General features: G+C 40.4%; 1 protein-coding gene across 2 annotated transcripts in view; it reads left to right on the forward strand.

Moving 5' to 3' along the window:
- The first annotated feature begins 3,293 nt into the window (after positions 1-3,293).
- LOC139779566 (cell adhesion molecule 2) overlaps positions 3,294-22,509 on the forward strand; it is a 104,451-nt gene continuing 85,235 nt past the window's right edge. For both annotated transcript variants that reach the window (XM_071717966.1, XM_071717965.1), the window contains exon 1: positions 3,294-3,721. In XM_071717966.1, the coding sequence (XP_071574067.1) occupies positions 3,649-3,721 (73 nt within the window). In that variant the 5' untranslated portion in view covers positions 3,294-3,648. The remainder of the gene's footprint in view (positions 3,722-22,509) is intronic.

Below are 22,509 nucleotides of genomic sequence, written 5' to 3' on the forward strand. Positions count from 1 at the left end.
AAGAGGTAACAGTACAAAATAAAAATATTTAATTAAAATAAAATAAATAAATAAATTTTTATTGTAAAAAAAACTTGGCGCTGCTAGACCTCGAAATTTAATAAAGTACTAAAATTTTTAATTGAATAAAAAACGATAAATAATTTAGGGAAGAATAACGAGAGTAAAAAAGCAGCGCCAAGTTTTTTGACAAAAAAATTCATTTAAAATAAATTAAAATAAAATATTTTAATTAAATATTTTCATTTTGTACTGTTATCTCTTTAATTCTTTGTAATTAAAATGATTCTTTGTAATATTATCCGACATATCACTTGGGTTGAATAAGGTACCGAAATTTTATGATATAATAATTTTGTTAAGAAAAATTAAAGCTACTATTACTTGGATTGTTTAACAACATACACTGCGCGTGTATTTGACGTTGTACTTTTTTACCTTTTTTAAAAAGGTAGGTAATTGCTAATATCATGCATTTTGTAATGTTAATCCTCCATTACCCTCGTTCACCGAACGAACGTCTGCAGTGCCTTCGTGTTAGCCCGCTGCGCCGCGCTTATATATTTGTCACTTGTATTAGTGTGATATTGCCACATAGTTTTCTCAGATCAAGCGCCACTATTTCTAACATCTGTTAAACTCTAACCGATCATTAACTTTTCAGAATAGTCAATAGAACTTGGCATTTTTGCTGCGCGGTTGCCGCACGATTGCCGCTGCACGTTAACATTCGTACGAGCCGCACGCTGTCGCGAGGCAAGGTGCGAAAACACGCGCATATTCTCTCTTTCACGCTGATCTCTTCTAACTTGAGGCTACTTATTATTCTTATTTCTAACCACGCTTAATTCTTCCGCACTAATTTATTCTAACCAGTTACGGCTACTTTAATAGCATAGCCTCCGCAAAAAATACTTGCTCTGCAAGCCGATCGTCGATTTTATGATTTGTTCAAGGGCCGGAAAATTTTTATTTCCGACGTTATCTCGAACGAAAAAGATGCCAGATGACCGTTATTCGAGACGAGCGTCGAACACGTGGCACGGTGATACCCTTTAACTTGGTATTCGGTGCAATTCATGAATGCCGTAGATTAACTGTAATATAAAACCGCGAAAAAAAACCGTACAATGCAAAACTATATATAGAGTAACTCGGCCGGAAACGCCCGGGATCTATCATCGTAGCCCGACATTAAAGCGAACACACACAAAGATATCAAGAAACAGTCGTGATGCCGTTTCATGAGACATGTCTCATCGTGTGTAAGTACGTCTCCGAAGGTTTCACGCGGTATCAATAAGTATCGACACATGACACATGAATCTAGTCTTCCGTTGTCGATGGAATACATATGGAGATCGAAACAATGATACTGACATATGCCTCAGCTTGTTTTCGAGTTTGTGGGGTAAATCGAATGAACCTACTCGGAACTTGATCGGTTCAGTCGTTATTGAGATCTCAAAATCTCGGATACTCGCAATTCTCATCCTCGCGTGAAGATACACGGTCTATCTCGCTGCGCGTATACTCGGCGCGAGACATTATCGTGTCTCTCGATAACTGTCTCTCTTTGAATACACGTTCTACTTACACAACTTACACCGTGTTATTATATGACAGCGTTGCAAGTACAAAGTTACGAAAATTCATACGACTATACGAGTGTTAAACGAATGCCAAGCGATGTGATCAAAGTTTACTTTAACACGATGATGTCGCAGGATATTAAACTGAACTGTTGTCATATACTACGTAGTTCTCTGCGCTAACTTTATACACAAATTTAGCCGCTTCATGTTAGTTTCTGGAGAAACTAATTGCTTTGCGTGGCGCAAGCTCTTTTGTAGCTCTGTTGAAAACAAAACCGTTAAAACATGTGCAATAATTAGACCTGAAGAATAAAAATGTTCGCATAGTTTATTAGTACCTAGGTTATAATAATGCTTCCGTGCACATCCCAGTTACATTCAGTCTTTCACGCTTTTAGTTTTAGGGTATCAGATAAAGGGATTAAAATAGAGAAATTAATAATCGAATAACATAAAATCTTGAGATTAATATTTTCCACCCTACAGCATCGCGAGAGCATAACGCGATACTTCGGGGTAATCGGGAGCTTCAATATTGTAACGAAAGCTGAATGGCAAGTAAAACATCGGGCATAAAGAATTTGTTTTTGTACATTTACGCCGTCATCTTCGTCGTTATTTAAGCCTCTCCTACGAAATCCCATTCCTTAAGCGTATGCATGACTCTCGACCGATTCGAGCCTGTTAACATATAAATTGCCGCTTAACGGCGAGACAATCAGTTTCGCGGGAACTCTTGGGAAGAGGATGACGACGGAGACGAAGACGGACACCGAGCGCGAGGGTAAACGAGACAGTACGTGGAAAAGACAAAAATAGAAAGAGATAAAAAGAAAGAGAGAGAGAGAGAGAGAGAAAGCAACGAGAAGGGACGATGGGAGACGAGGTCACCCCCGAAAGTAACGGAAGAGAGGGCGGGAACGGTGGAAAAGACAGAGCGCGCGGCGAAGAACGTGGCGGGAGGGTAGAGAAAGGGGGAGGAAGGGGACGCCGTCGAAGAGACAGAAACGAGGGGAAGGGTGGCATTCAATTCAATTTCCTAAGAAACTCTTTAGTGTTTGAGATACAGCCGCCGAAAGGATGCGCGCGAGGTTAGATATGTGGTGGAGATGGTGGGAGCGATCGCGGTAGGGGATGGAAGACAGATAAACGGGGCGACCGGGGGGAGGGGAGGGGAGGGGAGGGGGTGGAGGTAGAGCTGGATAGGTGGGATAGAGAGAAATCCTGAGGATGGATGGGAGCACGATCGTTTACCGCGCGCGAAAGGGAGAAGGAAGAGAGGAGACGGCGACACGCCACACGCGGGCAGGACGGAGCGAGTGACGGAAAAACTGTAATAGTGAGTGAGTCAGAAGACAACTACAGCGATAGAGGGCTGCATAAAAGAGAAAGAAGTTTCTCGTGTGAGTGCGTGGGCGGGAATAAGAGGGTGAGAGAGAGAGAGTGGAAGAGAGAGAGAGAGGGGGGGGGCGGGAAGGGACGGATTGATATCGCCGAAAGAGAAGGTAGACGGTGAGCCGAGAACGAGGGGGCAGGGAGCTACGAGCGAGAACGTGGACGGAAGAACGCGGGATAAACGGAGATACGGGACGGGAGAGAGAGACTGACTAACTGACTGTGGCCGGTTAGGGGGCGAAGGGGAATAAGGATTCTGTGCGCGGGCGCGAAGCTGGCGCAAACTCTTCGGCAGCATCCCTCGTCAGTTGCAAGTCAGGACCTATCGCGGCCGCGTGGTACCCGCGCCGCCGTGCCGCCACAGTCTTGCCGATTTCGAGCGCTTTCGCGGTTTCCGGCTGATCGACGCGCGAACGATACCAGAGAAACTCGTCACTTACCCGCGAACTCTCCCGATCTCGCGTTCGCCCGATGTTGTCGCGCGTCCGCGCGTCTTCGCGTTCCCGTACGCGCGAGTAGGTCCCTCCTTTTCTTTTTTTATGGAAAACCGCGGAAACGGAAACGCCGTGGTACCGATCAGCGAGCGGGGATATATGTAGACAAGAAGCGTGAGACGCGCGCGCGTTACAGTGACACACGGAGGATTCTTCACAGCAGGATGGATAAAGACTTTCGCCGGAAGTATAAAAAAATGCGATGTGGTCTGCTTCACTTGCTGCTGATAGTGGGGGGTAAGTTTCATTGTACAGTGTTTAAGTTCGGCAAGAAGGGGAAGGATGAGTTTCCCCGAGTGATTTGGATGCCTCGCCGATTACCGCGCCGCGGCCGGCGAAGCGCGTTCTCCATCGGCTTCTAATCTTCGAACGGAAGAACCATTGAAGTGAATCTTCCATTGCTCTTTCGCCCGTTGATACGAAAGCAACGGCGGGCGCGGGGGAAGGGGGGAAACGTGTTTCTTCGGCTAGTGTTCATTTCGAAGGCGGTCCTCTTTACTTTAAACAACACTCTACGTAGAAGAGGATGATCTTTGATGAAGGTTCTGCAGCACTTAGCGGTTCTATCAGCTTCAGTTTATATTGCTGGAGGATGTAGGGTATACATAGCGACGGGGAAAGGATAATGTTCGCTCTTCCGTATTGCGCCAAGAAGGAGAGACGTAAAACGGTTAAGTTCCCACTAAGTTGAGCTTGCGAAGAGTCGTTAAAGGAGTCATTGGAGCCTTCCGACCCTCTACGCGCCTCCTCCGGCTTGGCTTCACGAAGTTCCGAGATCCGCTGATCCGGGAAAGAGGACGCGGGATACCTGCGTTTCTTGGAGAATGGGCGGTCGTTCGCAGCCGCTCTACGATCGGCACGAACGACATCGTTACAGTCAAGTTCGGCTCGCGAGTTAGATCACGTCGGGATTGTAATCGATGCTTTCACTCGCCGATGCATTCCTCGATATTACTACTGCGATTCGCCGTACCCCATTCGCGTTAGGTACTGAGAGTGCTTAAAGATATCGCGGCTATTACTCGCGCCAAACTTTATGAACGAATAAAGAATGGTTTAAATCCTTCCTCTACACAGGCCATAAATAACATTTAATTGATCATATCTGTTTGCGCTCCTCTTAAACGGACCGAAGTATATTGTACGTCCGGAAAACTGGAAAAGAGTGCAATGCGAATGTTTTGCTCTGATTCACAGAATCTTGGACGTATGCCATTTTGCCGGGGGAAGGGGGGGGTGACTCTTATGGAATAACAGTTTTGATATCGGCCTTGTTATATAGACGAGCTCACTAAAGTTTGGTTTTACTTTGTCGAAGTAGGTCGCGAGCGCCTCGTAATGCTCATAGTTAGGAGATAGGCTGATGGTCCTCTTGCAGTCCTTCAACGTGAATCATTTTAAACGACTCTCTTTTCTGTTATCATTAAAATCAAGTATTTTTTTTGTAAAATTGCTGCGTACGACGATTATCATGATTTTACGTAAAGTAACGGCAAGTAAACAGAATTGGTAGCTCAGTCGGATTAAAGTTATAATTTCACGCTTCAGAGAAAGTACAATTCTGGTACATAAGAGCGACTGCTACGTGACAATTAGAGAAGTTAGTATAGAGAAGTTAGTAAATTAAAGTGAGTGGAAGTGAGTCAGTGAACGAGTTTTTAGACCCGAACGGAGTGACGTATGCATTCGATGATGTAAAAAAACGTAACGGGCGAGGAGGACTTCCAAAACTATTCGAGATATTAAAAAACCATTCCCGGTTTTCATATTTGAACAAATTTTAAAAGTTGTGTGTGCGCGTATGTGTATCTAGATTGACTAACTAAGTTTGAATCAAGCAAAAACGATCTACATGCTGAAAAATCAAACATGTTTTTTATCATGCTGCAAACAATTAGGTACACGGTACAATAATCACTCGCGTTTTAAAAATGTTTAAATCCTATAAAAAGTGAATACTATGATATATTTAACTAATTTTTTTTCATTTCTTTCATCAATACTTTTATAAAATGGTGATTGCTTGGATTTTTAAAAATATTTAACACATATTTAATACTTTTATAAATAGATGAAGAAATTTGTACATGTATATCGAAAGTTTAAGAGATTCCTAATTAAAAGAGTAATTAATAAATGGCGTAAAAATACTTTTAAAATAATAAATCACTCTTACATTTCATTCTTTTGAAATCCCCGAAGGGCGGAGCCCATCGGATAACTCGCGATCTGTTGAAGACGGCGGCAAGTGAGAGGTGATTAATTTATAATATAATTGAGTCTTTATTCTCGTTCACCTTTGTCGTTATTACACAATTTATATAAATTTTTTAAAGATTCTCGCACATACTAAAAACACCTTAAGACATTTGCTTATTCTTCTTATTCTGAGCCTTTAACATAACATTTATCTTCGTGCATTGCAGATTGAAGAAATTTCATAGACATGTCTTATAGTTTTTAGCTCCTCGAGCGAAATACACCCTGTGTTCTGAGAATTTTCGCGAAACAACATGCTATTCTCGCGTTGTAGAACTGGGTTGTTTCCGATGAGACAAATTCTCTCGACTGAATATTTGCTCTCCGCTGGACCGCTGCTTTTCCACACGATTGCGTCGTGCCACGAAAAGGCGAACGGATACGTGAGAATTCTTCGGTGAGAGAGAGAAAGAGAGAGAGAGAGAGAGAGACGGAGGAAGAAGAAAGTCGAGATAGAACAAATCGTGGCGAACGTGCACCGGAATGCAGACATATCCGAGATATACTCGCCTGCCTCGCCATCTTCTCGCAGATACTTTACCTCCGTGACGCAGCTTCCGTTTCTGCGAACGCGTTCTAAACCCGCGTTCTCTCTTATTGGAAAAATACAACGTTCGGTACGTCGATGACGCGATTTATCTCCCTTTTTGGGCACGTCGCTTTTAGGACAGAGATTTTTATACTCAACAATTTAGCGCACTACTGTTTAGTTCTATCATATTTATTTTACCTTGATAAAATCATTGTGTTTTATAAAGGCGTACCGTACTTTCTCACAATCGAGCTTTGCTTCTGGGAAAGAAGTAAGATCGCCGTGAGAACAGTATCCTAAGAAAATTTTCCTTTATTTCTATCTGATACTACTGATATTTTCGAAATGAGCGTGTTTGCTTCTGAAAGTGCACCATATTTTCAAATGCTTCTATAAACTCCGCTCACTCTGCGAACAGTTTCAGCATAAAACGTTTGTTATCTTTCACAACTTTATCTCTTGCTGTGCTTAGTTCTTCTCATGTTTTATTGCTATTGTTAAATATTTTTAAACGGGACGTACAATTTTGCGCTCGCGCACGTATAACATAGTCGATTAAATTTAAATTCGTACAGATGTAAGTATTATCGTTAATTGTCCAAATAAATTTACATCGAGTTGAAGCTATCACGAAAATCCGATACACTTATTATAATTCTCTAACCTATGCGAATGTAATTATATTCCTTTTCCTCCTCTAATAGCACTAAATTATACATCTTTGCAAATATTTTCCATACATGGCGCTTGGCAGCGAGCTTTAATAAAATCAATCTTCACCGATCAACTGCAATATGTTCATTCATTTTCCAATGTAAATTTTGAAAGCTATTCGATGACAAGTACGAATTGATCTTCATCGGTCATCAGCGGCTAGGTTATTATTTGTTCAAATTTTTTAAACCATTTTCCGCTGTCACTTCATCATGTTACGTTTGTAGAACGTCATTGATATTTCCTCGACATTTAAGCTCACAGATTAAACATATACAAACATCTGTAATTGGAGTATCCATCTCTGGCGAATTTTTTAATAACTCTTTTATTTGATTTTTAATGGAGTTTTTATCATTTGCACAAGAATAATAATGGCATGATAATTTTTTCTAAAATATTATCAATTACAATAAACATTGTCCAGATCATGATTTACGTAAAATGTTAAATAATGCAAAATCTTGAACGTCTCATAATATCATCGTCGACATTTTAAGAGTAATAAAGAATAATAATAGTAATAATACTCGTTCTTCCACAGATTCTTTCTACAGGGATATTACATTCCGAAACGTAACGGATTTAATTCATTCCGTGTAAAAACAGCGCTAAGAGAAAAGACTTTCAAGCCGCTTTGTTCTCGATGTCTTATTCAATAATGTGAGTCTCAATCTGCTAATTGCGCTTCTTTCTTAATTGATGGCCTTGTCTCTTAATCTCCTTATTAAAAATTGATCCAAAAAAAAAAGAAGTAAACAAGAGAACGATGACGTATTAACAATTTTGGTTCTATATACTGAAGAAATTTGCTTCTGAATCGATATAATCGATATCAGAACCTTTTCGCGCGAATAGAAAGGAACGTTTGAAGCGATCGCCTTTATTGATCGCGCGAATCAGCTAGCATTTGTAATTATTACATCTGTTGCGACTTAAGCACCGATGCCTTAACAAACTTGGCGCGCAATTCTGTCAGACATTACGTCTAATTACCTTATCAAATTAACCACCCTTTCCTTTATTCCACCTCGTAGCAACAGCTGCAGTTCGAGCGGCAGAAACATGGCTTGATGGCACGGATCAAATTTTGACCAATTACTTCCGCCAGCGTCGCTTTTATCGTTTACGACCGACACTAATGAACGGAAACTTGCGAGGCGCTTGTTATTCGGGCACAAACTTTGGTCTTCGTTAATCAAATGTCCAAATTCAGTCCACATTCGAATAATAAACACGAAATATCTGCTCTTATCCTGTTCTTACGTACCGCGCAATTTTACGCGCGAAAATTTCTTTTTTTTTCTTTCTTGTCGTTTGAATTTAGTTTCGATGTCAATATTTAGGATGCTGAAGGCAAAATCGGATGAGATCGAGAAAGATCTCATTAAAACGAGGCACCTAATCCGGCATGGCATTACGAATCCGATAATGATCTTGCAAGTCAAACATTTTATTCACTCGCCGTACTTCGATTCATTCGGAAGACGTCGCCATTCTGATCTCCTCGACCGTCTCGAACGGGCTACAATTCGCGGCAGTAGACAGGCCGAAAGATTTCTTCGAGACACGGTATTGGAGATGTACCTTCTTTCCACTCTGTCTTCATTTTCTTCTTCCTTTCTTGTTTTTTTTTCCTTGCCCCGAGAATCGGAATGCAAAGGATGCAGAAATGAAGAGGGTACTTCCGTCCACAATTCGAAGACCTCATCGCCTTCCGCCTCAGCCCCGATTGTTCTGTCTTCGTCTCGTCACGGTCGTCGTTCTCCCTTTGTTCCTCGAGTTTCCCGTTGCTCTCGTCACAGCCGGAACGAGGAGAAAAGGAATTCTCCGAGCGAGTCTTTGGCGAGCGCTCGCTCTTGTCGGATATTACTTTTATTCTGTTTCGAGCCTCGTCGCTGCCTAGACGATGTCCCCGTTCGAGCATCCTTTCATCTACGAGTCGTTTTGTATCATTGCGATTGTATCGCCCGCGTGTACGTGATCAGAATTGTTCCGAATCTCCACGGAAATCTCCTTCGTCCGCGACGGTATCCTTCCGTGGAGTACAATTTTCCCGACAAGAACGAGCTGTGTGTACATCCCCTTGTACCATCAGCGCAAAGTTAGTCGCTGCCATGAATTGAAAGACAAATAAAAACGCGTGGAGCTGCGTGTTCCACGCGTTGATTTTCAATTTGAGAACTCATAAACTCATCACTGTCTCTGTTTGCTATGACACACAAGTAAGTTGCAAATATGTTTACACCGAAATTATGAACATCTTTACATTGAAATTAGAAATTGTGTACAGTGGGGGACAGAAAGATTGTCCGGTTGAGTTTCGGAACGCATCCTATTTGGAAGTGAATGAGCACTAATGCACACAGCTTGCGCGGTGATTTATTATAAGAGTAGACAAACAAGATGTCAAATATATTGAAATGTTAAAAGAATTGGTAATTGTTGACATGTAAGTAGCTGGATATTAAATATAAATAGGATGCGTTTCGAAACTCAACCGGACAACCTTTCTGTTCCTCAACTGTACAACTGTAAAATGCTTCCAACGTTCCAAACATCGAAACAGAAGATAGTTTCGCTAAAACTTTCAAAGTTAGAAATAAATAGTAGTGAATGCATTGGGAAGAAAAATGATTAGTTTGTGCATCAGATACTCTCCATTCGCCTTCTCCTAATGCTTTTCTAAAGAAAAATCTTAGCAAACCTTATGTGATAACATGTGCCCGCATCGCTTGACATTAACTCGAGTCACGCGACGTTCGCAATCGCTTCGGGATTACATCGACGCGAAGATCCGCCAGCTGAAATTTATCCTATTATATCCCGCGATTGGTCAGGAATCCAAGGGAGGGATTGCGCCCGTGGGGCGAGAGAAAAACAAGGATCGAAAGTCGATCGGAAAGGGCGAACGCTTCCGGATGTAATTCCGCAAATACGTTTCGGCTTCCGCTCGAGCGAGCACGAACCGCCGCCACCGTCGAATCGTCTGTGTGAAATTTGTCCAGCGCCGCGCCGCACGGGGCCGGCCCGGGCCGTGCCGTGCCGTGCCGAGACGGCCACGCGCCATGTGTGGTCACCGATGCGCCTTTTTGCGGTTCGTGGAGCCAGAAAATGACGACGCGTACGCGACGTTTCTTTCTACGCTACGGGCGGAAAAGGACCTCGGCGCTGGGCCACACCGGAGATAATTTCATCAGCACGGCGACGAAGAGCATACGGCCTGTTAAAGATTGCCGTGCGCAGCACCGCCTCCGCAACGAAACCAAATTACCGTGTCGTCAGCTCTTACGGGCCGTTAATTGCCGTCATTCACCGTCATTCACCGTCGCTGACATCGCGTTTCGCGGAACGGAAGCGCGTCAGGTTGATTTAATTGTTTTCGCGATCGCAAACGGCCGCGGCAACGGCTACGCAAATTCGGTCGAATTAATCGAATTGAGTCACGCGGGATTTATAGCTAATTGGAGCGTGCCCGCGTTGTTTCAATAGGCAACTGTAAAATTCTGATAGCGTAATTACGGGCGCGCGCGCTCCCCCGATTCGCATTTTCGAATTCAAATTGCGACGAGAGCCGCGTCGGTAAGGCAAAGGGGACAATTTTGAGATTGGCAAAATCCACCAGAGCATTATGCACACCTGTTCATTCATTGTATTATAACGGTAAATCGCTGCATTCAAAATCATCAAATGGAATTAACTGAGATAATTAAAACCATTAATTAAATAAAACAGTGAATAATACATTTCTCATATTAAATGTAATAATTTTGACAATTTTAATAATTATAATTATGTAATAAATAATTATTAATTTTATCATTTGTCAGTTATGTTATATTACCGTTTCTTCAACATAATATCGAATAGCGCTAAGAATCGAAATTGTTCTTAATATAAAGAATTTACTTACAATTAGCTATAATCAAAGCAGGAAATGTCCGTTCCCAAATAGAAATAATCCGTAACAAAGTACGACCCTTCGTAATAGGGACCGCGGATCGTTAACTGCAACTTGGATCCTCGTTGTCCCGGTGAAAAAGGTCGAGCACAACCGTCCGTACTTTATATCGCATTTAACGCACCTTTATAACGACTGCACTTCGCAGTGGCGACAAAAGATTGGCCCGACGATAAAAGAGCCGTTAGAGCTTCGATAGAAATGGGGAGAGAGCTTCGGAGAGAAACAGGAAGGTGAGCGAGTAGATCAAGAGGGAAACGAGTAGCGAGCTCAGCCGGCCAGAAGCGAGCAAGGGTTGCGCGAGGAAAAAATCGGATAAAATGAACGGAGAGGATCGTGACGAGGCATACGAGGAAAGAAATCAAGCGGAAAAAGAAGGGGAAGAAGAAGAAGAAGAAAAGAAGAAGAAGAAGAAGAAGAAGGGGGTGAGAAAGAGAAGACAACTCACCTTCGACTCCAAAGTTTTTCCGAGAAGCGCGCGAGGCGTTGGCCATTACCGTGGATCACATACCTCTTTCACTTCGCTTCCACTACTTCGCCGAGCTCGGCGAAACCACAACGCTCTTGGATTCCCGCCCCGGGCGGAACTTTCGGGCTACGTACGTCGAGAGTTAAAAATTTATCCGCTTTGAAACTGATTAGGCAGCGCGCTCACTCGCAAGTCCGATTCGAATGTCTCTAATTGAAAAGAAGATCTGAAATCGCGATGTGCAGTGCGCGCGATGGTTCCGCGCTGGTATCGCCCGCGGTTATTTCATTTCCCCCGTGGAGGATGGCTTCTCCGCCCGAGAAAACCTCTCACGAAGAAAATTCAACGCGAATACGAGTACCCCTTGGGTACACCTAGGGGGGAGTGTTGTCCTTATGCATTTAATGGATTCCATGGGACCGGTTTAATCGCCCTTGCAAGCACGAGAGCGTCCGCGGGCTGGGGGATGACACGGAAATGAGGATTGGGATTACTCCGAGAGCAGTTGCGCCATTTTTGCTTAGTCGTCCTTTTGAATATGTCGACTCGGAAAGAGACGCCTAATCGAATATTTCACCGTTGCGCTTTTGCAACCGCCGCGACTTTATCGCGAGATATAAAAATTATTTACAGTGCGTCGTAATAATTTTTTACCAAATAGCATTGAGGACGCGTAAAGTGTTCAACGGATTATGCGATACACGTATAAAATCGTTTTAAGTAATATTATATGAAATAAAATTTCGGCAGGAGACTAAATGTGCTTTTAATGCCGTCATATTACTGACTTTACTGACACGGACAATTAACAATTCTCTATGGCCATTACTTCCCCCTCGCTAAAATCTAACATTTTACATTAAAAGTTACACCGATTCTAAAAGTGAGATGTTTATGGTTATTATCAACTTGGATTAATAAGGACAGCCATACTTAATGTTAGCTAAAAGCAAAATTTGCTTTTGAGCGGGTATCATTTAGATTCTACAGGGGAGAGAAAGGGTGTATATCCGCGCGTGCGCGCGCGCGCATAACATTCCCTGTGCGAGGAAATTCGGGGGCGAACGCCTCGGATGCCTTCACGTTGTCTTAATATATTTCGTACTCCGTAGGCAGGGGTTGGGTGGTCTTTGTTGGAAAGCCACTTACGCTCTGCCGAGATACGTAATCTTGCCCGGTGGCCCCGGGGCTTACATCGATCTAGGATTTTAGCTAACGCGGCGCGGAGATCCAAAGTTTATTAAGAAGCCTTCGAGAGTACGCCGAGAAGAGAATGACGACGCGGCGCGCCGGTTATTATGGAGACGGAGGTGCCCTCGAGCGCTCGGACCAGCTGCAAATAATTAATCTGTCTAGCTTAAGTATTTGCATCCCGTTAGGGGAGAATCATCGTTACACCGGGTCAACTAGGGCTACGTGAAAACTATCGCAAGATTTTCGCACGTCTTATGCACGAGTGTTATCAAACAAGTCATGTTAACGGTGAAAGAAATTATTTAAAAACGGAAAGTAGTAAATTGAGCTAATAAACCAAGGTAGTTGTTATTACTAAATATATATTGTCATTTTTAAATATTACTATGTCGCGTCCCAAGAAGAATACAACTAAAAAATTTTCGATTTTGAGTTAAGTCCATAAAAAGTATAGGATCAATATTTGGAGTAGGCCTCAATATTTTACTGATTAATTAGATAATTAAAGAAAATACTAACTGTGTTCCATGGTAATTGCATGTCCGTCAAAAAAGAACTTAAAGGAAACAACATATTCACTACTAGATAATAACAGGACAATTACGTATGTATCAACGAATCGTTGGAGTCGCCCATTGTATCACGACGGCTCGTTATAATTGTCATAAAATAGGACACCCTCCGCACTGTGGTCTTCGGCCACGATAAACGTGACAAACGGTTTAAAAATAGTTTTAACTTAACGCTGCGCGCGAGCAGTGAACGGGCAAAAAAAGAAGGATATTAACCGAGTTGGGAAAAAGACTCCATCCGAGGACACTCGGGAACTAACGTCGCCGTGGATACGTAGTATCTCAAGCTAGCGTCTCACCGGCTGTTACTTGGTGGGGCCACTGGCTCTCGTTGCGATAACAAACGTTATTTCCGTGCGCCGTGGAAGAAACTAACTGGCTTTGGTAGCCAGGACGATATATGTCGCCGATTTTTGTCGCACGATTTATTCGGAGTCCAGTAAGCACTGTTGTTCTTTATGACAATGAGTTTTGCAAGGACACACTTCTAGTATCCTAAAGGGGCAATAACTTGAAAATTGTTTTATCTGAAAGTCTAAAGATTGAAATAAATTGAAATAAATTTAAAAATATTAACTGTATTTATAGGAGACGTTTGTACAATATCAAATAAAACAGAAGGAAGAATGAAAGAGATATCGTGTTTCCAGTTCAATATAAATACATCTACTTGTGATCTGCTTTTTAATGAAATAATTTAATAAATTGAACAAATATTTGTTATTATTATTCGATATAAAAGAGAACATCTTTTTTAGTACTTAAAGATAATTTAAGGATAACGGAGTACAAAGACACATTAGAAAAAAATGCATTAGATAAATCTTAATACTTGGTCTAATAAAAATTTTTTTAGAAGAATTACCTATGAAATTAATTGCTATCTATTGCATTTAAATAAATTACAAAACAAATTGAATGTGTTTCACTTGACAATTAAACATCGACGACCTTTGCGACAAGAGCATCTTAATTAAATTTATTCAGTATGACAATAGAAACGGAAAGCCTCAACAAAAATAGCATTCTTAAATGAAGAACAAATTCTCGACAAAACAATTCCCAAGTGCGGTTGAAGATAATACGTATGAGCCGCCGTAAAGGATAGAGCGAGGGATGGACCAGAAAGGGTGTCCCGGTCACCGCGCCCTACGGGAGCTACATTTAAAAGTATAATTTAAAAATGGCGGCACAGAACACACGAAATGGCTCATAAGCATAATTTATGCGGCCGTTTCGCCAACCCCTCACCTCGCGTCGAGTCCCCGTCTCGCAGCACTTTCTCTCTTTCTCTCTCTCTCTTGCGTTTAATAAAGGGTCCTCGTCGCGTGGCTGGGAGGAATGCCGGTCTTTTTGTTTTCGGAAACTGTCGCTCTCCTCTTCCTTTTCTTACCTTACATTTGAATTCGTTAACTTGACGATCGTCAAATCCGCCCCCGCTATTCGACGACCGCGTTACGGATGGAAGCTGCGGGTGGAATCGATCTTCTTACGAATCGAGGCAGAATAATTCGCAAGAACCACCACGACGGCCTGCATCTCATCTGCGTCGAAATAAATTTCAGAGAAGAAACTCGGAAACACCAGAAGAAGAAGGTGTTATTTGTTACCGTCGGAAACGCTTGCGAAGAAGACCGCGGAAAAAGGGGGGCGGAGAGGGCGAACGAGACATAATTTACCAAGACCCAAGCTCTATGAGCACGGCTGTGTTATAATTTATTCAACGCGACCGTCCGGATTGCATTTGTCAATTAATCGAATTTCTGTGTGCGTGATAATTTCTCTTGAAATTATTAAAATTTAGAACTCGCGCAATCTCCAGTATATCTCCAGTATATATACGGATTCATCGCGGATTCACCAATTAACCCTTTACAACGTAACGATCGCGTTGCGCGACAGATTTTCAGATATACCTTTATGTTCTCACAACTCGAAATTATTTCGACGACAAAGCCCCGTTGATTAGACTCTCACCGCGCGAATTTGTAAACGTTCTACACGTATAAAAATATATAATAACGTATTGTGTTATTTTTTTTATACAGAAATCGCAGGAACGCAACTCGTTTAAATTCTACTCTCTCACGGAATGGTAAATTTGAAGTTATTTGTAGCATACCAATATCAGACTGAGAGAGACGCATTTCCGTTTGAAAGCACTCCCGAGATATTTACCCTATGCGACGTTTTCGGTTAGAACTCAGCAATTTACTAATTCCAGAAACAAATTGCTTCGTCTCTAGTTTGTTAATAAAATAGGCGTTAGTAAACTTCTTCATGTTCATCAAAGAAAACTTACGTCAGTTAGAACGGTCGTTCAAATAAATTAACTTTCGCCATTTAATTTCGGCTTACTTTAACAGGATGCCGTTGACACAGAATAATCTCTTTTTCCCCACTTTTCTCGCTTAATAAGTTTCAAAAATTTAAACTCGTTTTCTCTCTAAGGTGAATTCACAGATGGGCGAATACCGTCATCATCATATTTAAAGATAAAGTGTGAATTTCTCATTTCCTCAATTTCTTTCCGTACTTGAGCTTCGTGCTTTTTTTTGTAAAGACTTTGATGAATAAGCAGCTTCTGACACATTTTTTATTAAACATATTTCCTTGTACACAGGAGCACATTTAGTTTAATATAGTAAAACCACTGAACTGAGCCGGATATAAATCCACACTTGCGAAAGAATGCTTCGCGGAACCGGAAGTTGTCTATATATACAGACTTCGAGTTTCTGCACAGAATGATCAGTCGATTCCGATCGTTTAGTCTTTGGGAGCGGAGAGAAAAACCGTATAATTTGTCCGCGAACGAAACGGCAGCTTCGGCGGATGTTTCCACGATTGGCTAGTCCTTTGATCATCAAGTATCTCGGCTTTACCGTACGCTGTCGTATTTTTCTTTGAATCAACCATTTGTGGAGTAAGCTTCTAACGTCGAGACGCATCCTTTCCGAATCATTCTTTACGGGCGTGATATATTACATCAGGAAACTAGCAATGATTATAGCAAATGTGTATTCGATCCCAAAAGTAACATTCAATTACAAATAAAAAAGCAATAACTAATGTACTAATGCATCAGTGTTGAATCGTATAAAAATGATTTCTGCAGATCTCTTTGCTCTAATTAGTGTAACGTAAATACTAATTACAACGGCGACTTTAATGCGAGTTTAATTCGCTGCAATTATGCTACATCGTGCAAATTGGCTGCAGTCCAAGAGATACACACGGATATGTCATATACATACGTATGATTTCTCTCCCGTAAAGGGAAACAGTGCTAAAATTCTTAACAAGTTATATATAAATCTGTCGAAATAGACGTAATCGAATCGGGTGAGATTCAATTCGATTCGTATTCGAATAGGTCGCACTAGTTCTACATTAATCGAATATTTCCTAATAATAGGGGAGACCGGGGCTATCTGTCTACGGGGGCTATGTGTCCACAGTACTGCTATCTCAAGTTTTAAGAGACATATGTCTTTACCATTGTAACAAGTAGTTGAAAAATGCCCTACGTAAGATTTTTAAATGTTGTTTGTTTTCTTGCGATGCCTCTCGCATACGCTAAGTATATACGTTAAAAGAAAAGCGAAAACAATTATTCACATTTTTCGACGGTCAAAAAATTTGCTGTGCGACAGTAGTTTAACTCAAATTAAAGTAAGCAATTCATAATATTATCAATTAATATATAGTTATCAGGTGTGAGAAGCGTCAAATCTTAATTACGCATTATCTAAAATTGACTGAAAAACGTGGTCGGGGCTATCTGTCCTATTTTTAATGGGGCACTGTGTCCACACTTCAATGACGAATTGTTCTTTTATAAATAGATAATGGTGCGTAACTACAAAAGAAAGACTTTCCTTAAGACGGATAAGACATATCCAATAAAATTATATTTAGAGCGATTAAAAGAATAAAAATTGAGCGAGAATCTTTTCGTAAAAACAGCGTTAGACTTTGGAATAAATGTTCGGGCTCTCACTCGCTACTGTAAAAAAGTGACCTACGAGCAACTACTTGATCCTGCGATTCAAGAATCGTCACCAAATTTTTATTTTAAAAATACACGTCAAGTTAAATATATGAGTTTGTCTTAAATTATTGAGTATTTTTTATTTTAAACGCTGCCGAGGATAAAATAAAGGCCCCAAATAAAAAAAAGATTAAAGAATTGAGGGGACAAAAGAAACTTATCACATTGATTTTGCAACGGACTCAAAATCAGTTTGATGCCACCGTATATAAAGAAAAGTTAGCTCTACGCAAAAAACTTGTCAAAAAATCTACACAAAGTGCCTACTACTTCTCTGACTCCAATGACTAGGCAGTTTTTTCAATATTATATATTAATAATAAATAATATTATAAATAAGTATAGAAATTAATATAAATAATGTGTTTTCTATTATGTGGACAGATAGGCCCTCGAATGTAGACAGATAGCCCCGCATATGGGGCTATCTGTCTACGCTTGACTTGTCCACTTAAAAAATTCGCCTCTTTAAAATGTTAAAAGATCAATGATTCTAATTAGGTTTTTTTTTAATAGCAAGGTTGTGAAAAGTTATACCATTAAAATTTTAGCCAAATATCTTTATTAGTTTTTTAGTAAACTTGAAAAAGACGTAAAGTGTGGACACATAGCCCCGGTCTCCCCTACCAATCATTAATCTGAAAGCTTAATTCATGATTTACGAAATAAGCCAATTATTTTCAAATTTTTTTAAACTGGCATAATTTTTCCTATACCATCTTTGATAAATTTTTTTGAAGTTTTGAATTGAATAGGAAGTTTTCTAACTGGGCCAGTTTGATACTTTATAATCGTGAACTACGAATTCCTTTGCGGAAAATTTCGCACACGTAACAGATTGCTCTTTCTTTCGCGCTTCTGTTCGGATTTAATGATGTATAACTATGGATCGCAATTTCGTCGGCCGGAGAGAGCTTTTATTTAATGACTTGACCTATTTAAATAGCTTTCTCGCGAAAACTTTTGACCTTAAGACCTTAGAATCTACGTAATATATCACGTCGTTAAAGTGCATAATTCTCCGAGATCCTTTTCGCGTAATTTCGTTAAGTATACGTACATCTCGGCCTAAAATATTTGCGATTATACGCTATCAATTACGTCCAGAACGTTGTTATTAATCGCGTTGCAATAATTACAGTAATTATACTCTATGCCACGACATCGATTTTCTCTCAAAGGGACATTATGCCGCACGCATTGCCTCGAACGTAAGACGGAAAGCTCTATTCCCTTATCAACGAGACAAGTGAATGTAAATTGCAAAGAGCTCGGGACGTCCCGTCGAGAATTGCGCTGTTTGCGCCAATCGCATTAAGCAACTTTGTAATCGGAGTCGATGAAACGAGTTACTCTCTCGCAGGGAACTTCGGAAGACAAGTCGCACTTCCCCGCAAACTTCCCAATAGAGATCACCGACTTCTACTTTGAATTTCATGGAGGGTACACAAAAATTTAATTGAGCGAATTTACACGTCTGTTGATCTTACGAGTAATATAATCGCGGCGCGATTGAGCTATACGATATCTCGTCCTGTGGATCATTAAGCGAGATTCTTCACGACGGGATTTGCACTGGACGCAGGTAATACCTCCTATATATATATATCCCACTTTACGCGGCTAAAAAAAATTTCAGCGAATGAGCTTGCCAGCTGAAACGAGGTTCTTTGTATCCACGGCTCATTAGGTGGAACCCCCTTTATGGGAGAGGTCGAGAACGGTATTCCCTTTCTTCGTTTTACGAGTTATTCAGCGTGTGCTCTCAACTTTTGTAAAAAATTTGTATAAGTGCAGGCTTTCGTCTTCAATTACACCCAGCACCGGGGTTATTTTACAACGCGGGGCTATTCTCAGTACCTTTTCCTGCAGTTCTCCAGTACCCCGTTTGCCTCATCGACCGCATACCTTCGACCGACAAGTCGAAGTCTCCGAATGCCCATTCCAAGGCTCGAAATGTTTTACGTACTTGTGTTTACTGCGCTATGTGCGAAATGTAAATGAGGAATATTGGATTAAACAATTTAGCGATATTTTGTGATATCGATCAATGATCTTGTTCGCTTAAAGTACATTATATATTTAACCAAGGAAAAAGGACACATCCTATGTAGCTGTGAGTAATTGCAATTTTAAAGTGTCACTCAAGTAATATAAAACTATTCAGGCAGAACTATCATATTTTATAGTCACAGCTAAAGAGAAGAAGCTGGAGTAACGAAAATACCCAGGTAAAAAATTGACTGAGCTTATTCAATGCCGTATAATCACAATGAAAACGCTGTCTTTATATAAAATTATTGCGAAATATCAATATTGCTACTTACATGGAAATCAAATAGCGAAACCAATGCGATATCTATTACGCAGCAGAATTATTTAATGTGATAATCAGCGAGATCGTTTCCATCGGAACGGGAGCGACGTAATTTCTCGTCACTTTTTGCCACGTCAAATTGATCCATGTTTAGACAATGGCGGCGGACGTGGTGCAAAAACGCCGCAGCGCCCGTCGTATCAGATTAAACGTTTAGACAATGGCGCGAACTTTGGAAGTCTTCCTTCCCGTTCCTTCCCCGTCAGTATCGGCAAAAAGCGGCGGAAAGCAAGGCGAGACGTTTTATCTTCTATGGGGAAGTTTTCTCCTTCCATGCCGCGCGGGGCGCGGCGGTAGATTTTATTCCTTCGCGCTTCGTACTTCCGCAGTTGCTACAATAAAGTCCCGCCGTTCGATAAAACGTCAAGCCACGAATTTCCGGCGACTTGCGAGGACGTCAACATCGAGGGGTGGCGCGCCTCGGAAAAAAGCGCCCCTTTTTACAGAATCGGCGAAAAGCACCGAGGATATTTGGTCCCGGCGCGCGGCGCGGAAACGGAAAACGCTCGAAAATTTTTCCTTATGCGAGAAACTTCGCGCTGCAGGGCGAAGCGTCGGATTATCGCCCTTTCCGCGCGATGACTGGAATATTTGACGGCCGGATTTCTTCGCGAAAGAGGTATTTGTCTTGCGTTTGACGTTTCTGTTAGGGCTAATGGAAATGCAAAACTGGAACGAGGTATTATTAATAGTGAAGTACGAGTGACAGCTATAACGGTATGAAAGCTTCAGAAAATGGCATAAATCCATAAATCATACATACGTACATATAAATCTTGAAATGTTTAGGTATTTGAACATTGAATTTAAACATTGATATTAAAAGATCTTGAAAAGAGTATTGCTGAAATTATTTAATAAGTTATTGCAATCATACCATGTAATGCGTGTAAGTAAAATCGAGAAAGTAATATTGTATGTTTATTATTTATTATATCTTCATAATATCGAAGAATATTTTAAAAATAATTTAACACGTAATATCCTATTCGTAAGTGCAATTTGTTTTTAAGTTTCTCGCATTTATAACGTATTTCTATCTATTTGAGAAAAATTTGATAGTATATAAGATATGAAGTTTTGAAAAAAAGGTGCCCCTATATTTCGTTTTTCATATTTTATTTGTCACCAAAAGGTGCTGGATCGGGCTCTTTTCGCGGCTTTTCGGCTTCCCAAGGGGACGGCGATTCTCAACGATTCAATCAGCGCGGCCAATCGAATTCGACAATTGAGTAATCCGCTACTCCGCTCAGCGTTTCTTCTTTTCCTTTACTGGCTTTCTCGTGTTCTCCCTCTCACCCCTTCGAAAACCCAAGGCGCCGCCGATTACAGAGGGAGGATCTCCGCGTACAACGCACGGGTAGACGAAGGGGATGTGGGAAATAACGAGGAGCCATTAAAGTGAGAAAAACTCACGCTTCCAATTTGCGAGAAATTTTAAATGGAAACTTAGCTCGATAATTTAATGCAACTTTAAATGAGTTGTGCGACTTTAAGAAATTTTTTCAAGGGGGAATAAAAAATGTGCGAAAGCGTAAGTGAGATGCAAAGAAAATATAAGACAAATTTACATAGAATAATATAATATTTTCACGTAAATATTGTAATAATCTTTTACTTTAGAGAATATCACATATATAAGAATTACTAACAATAAGTAATATAAATTATGTGTCTTTTAACAATAATCAAATTATTACAGTATTATAAATAAAAATTATACTGTGTATAAAAAAAATCATCGCTTTTTATACTTAACTTTTATACAATTAACAATAATAAATTTACAAATGAGCCAAATGATATTATATAATACATACTGCATATTCAATTAATAAATTTTGTCGGCAAGTAATTATATATATATATGAAATAATGAAATAAACTCTGTGTGATAGACAATTAAATTCAGGAACAGTCATATATCATTTTTGTTGCCGTAAAATCGTTAAATAGTGTATGTTAAAATTAATTGAGCTACTGAAAATAATTAACAATTGCGTATTTATGGAAAATTGTGTGAATTTTGCTATGAAAAGTTTACGTTTATATTTGTGCATTTAGATCTCGTTAAAATTCGTTCTCAAAGCACACACTACAAAAGCGCAATATTACAATGCTATAATATGCCCAAGATTTCTCTTACAAGCAAACGTATATTTCGCGTGTAGCTAAGCGAAATCTCTTGCTTGCATCCTATTTTAATAAGAGCAAGGGAGGAGGACCGAAATTTTCAGCGAATAGCGACTGCCTGCTTTCTGCGAGATTGCATACCTACTCACGGAAAAGCCCGTAGCACGTGAAAACTGCAGCTAAGGAAATTACTAATCGCAACGAGTACTAGAATTTACACATACATGCACTGCACGTGCACGCGAGCGCGCATTGTTACATTTATACAATATTCTCAAAATTGGACCTTGTCTGCGACTAATAAATTCGCCCGCTCAGAATAATCTTATCGTGCACAAGATTATTCTTTGTAATTTGTTATCTTTGCAGTTTAATAACTAATGTAGCAAAATCAACACCATTCAAGAGAAAAATTCACACAATATTTGTACGTTCAATAAGCTACATATACATACATACATTTTGATAAATCTTTTATAGCGCAAAAACTTATCGGATACTTAATATTGAACATACAATATTGAACGGTTCAAGTGTTTTTATATAACATTTTTATAAGCATTAGTAATTTTATGCTCCAAATGTCTGGAATCGGACGTACTCAATTTATGGGTATAGAAAAAAGGGGAAAAGCTTTCACAACTAGCTCACAGAATGTACGGTTATGCGTTCCATATTTACGGTCTGACGGACTATAAACCTGATTTATAGATCTAAAATCTAAAAGAAGTTTAAACGAAATTTAATGCGCAAGAAGAAA

This window comes from Temnothorax nylanderi, unplaced genomic scaffold (genome assembly GCF_030848795.1).
Source record: "Temnothorax nylanderi isolate EJ_2023f unplaced genomic scaffold, tnyl_v1.0 TNYL_tig0232_pilon, whole genome shotgun sequence".
In the NCBI taxonomy this organism is placed as follows: Eukaryota; Metazoa; Arthropoda; class Insecta; order Hymenoptera; family Formicidae; genus Temnothorax; species Temnothorax nylanderi.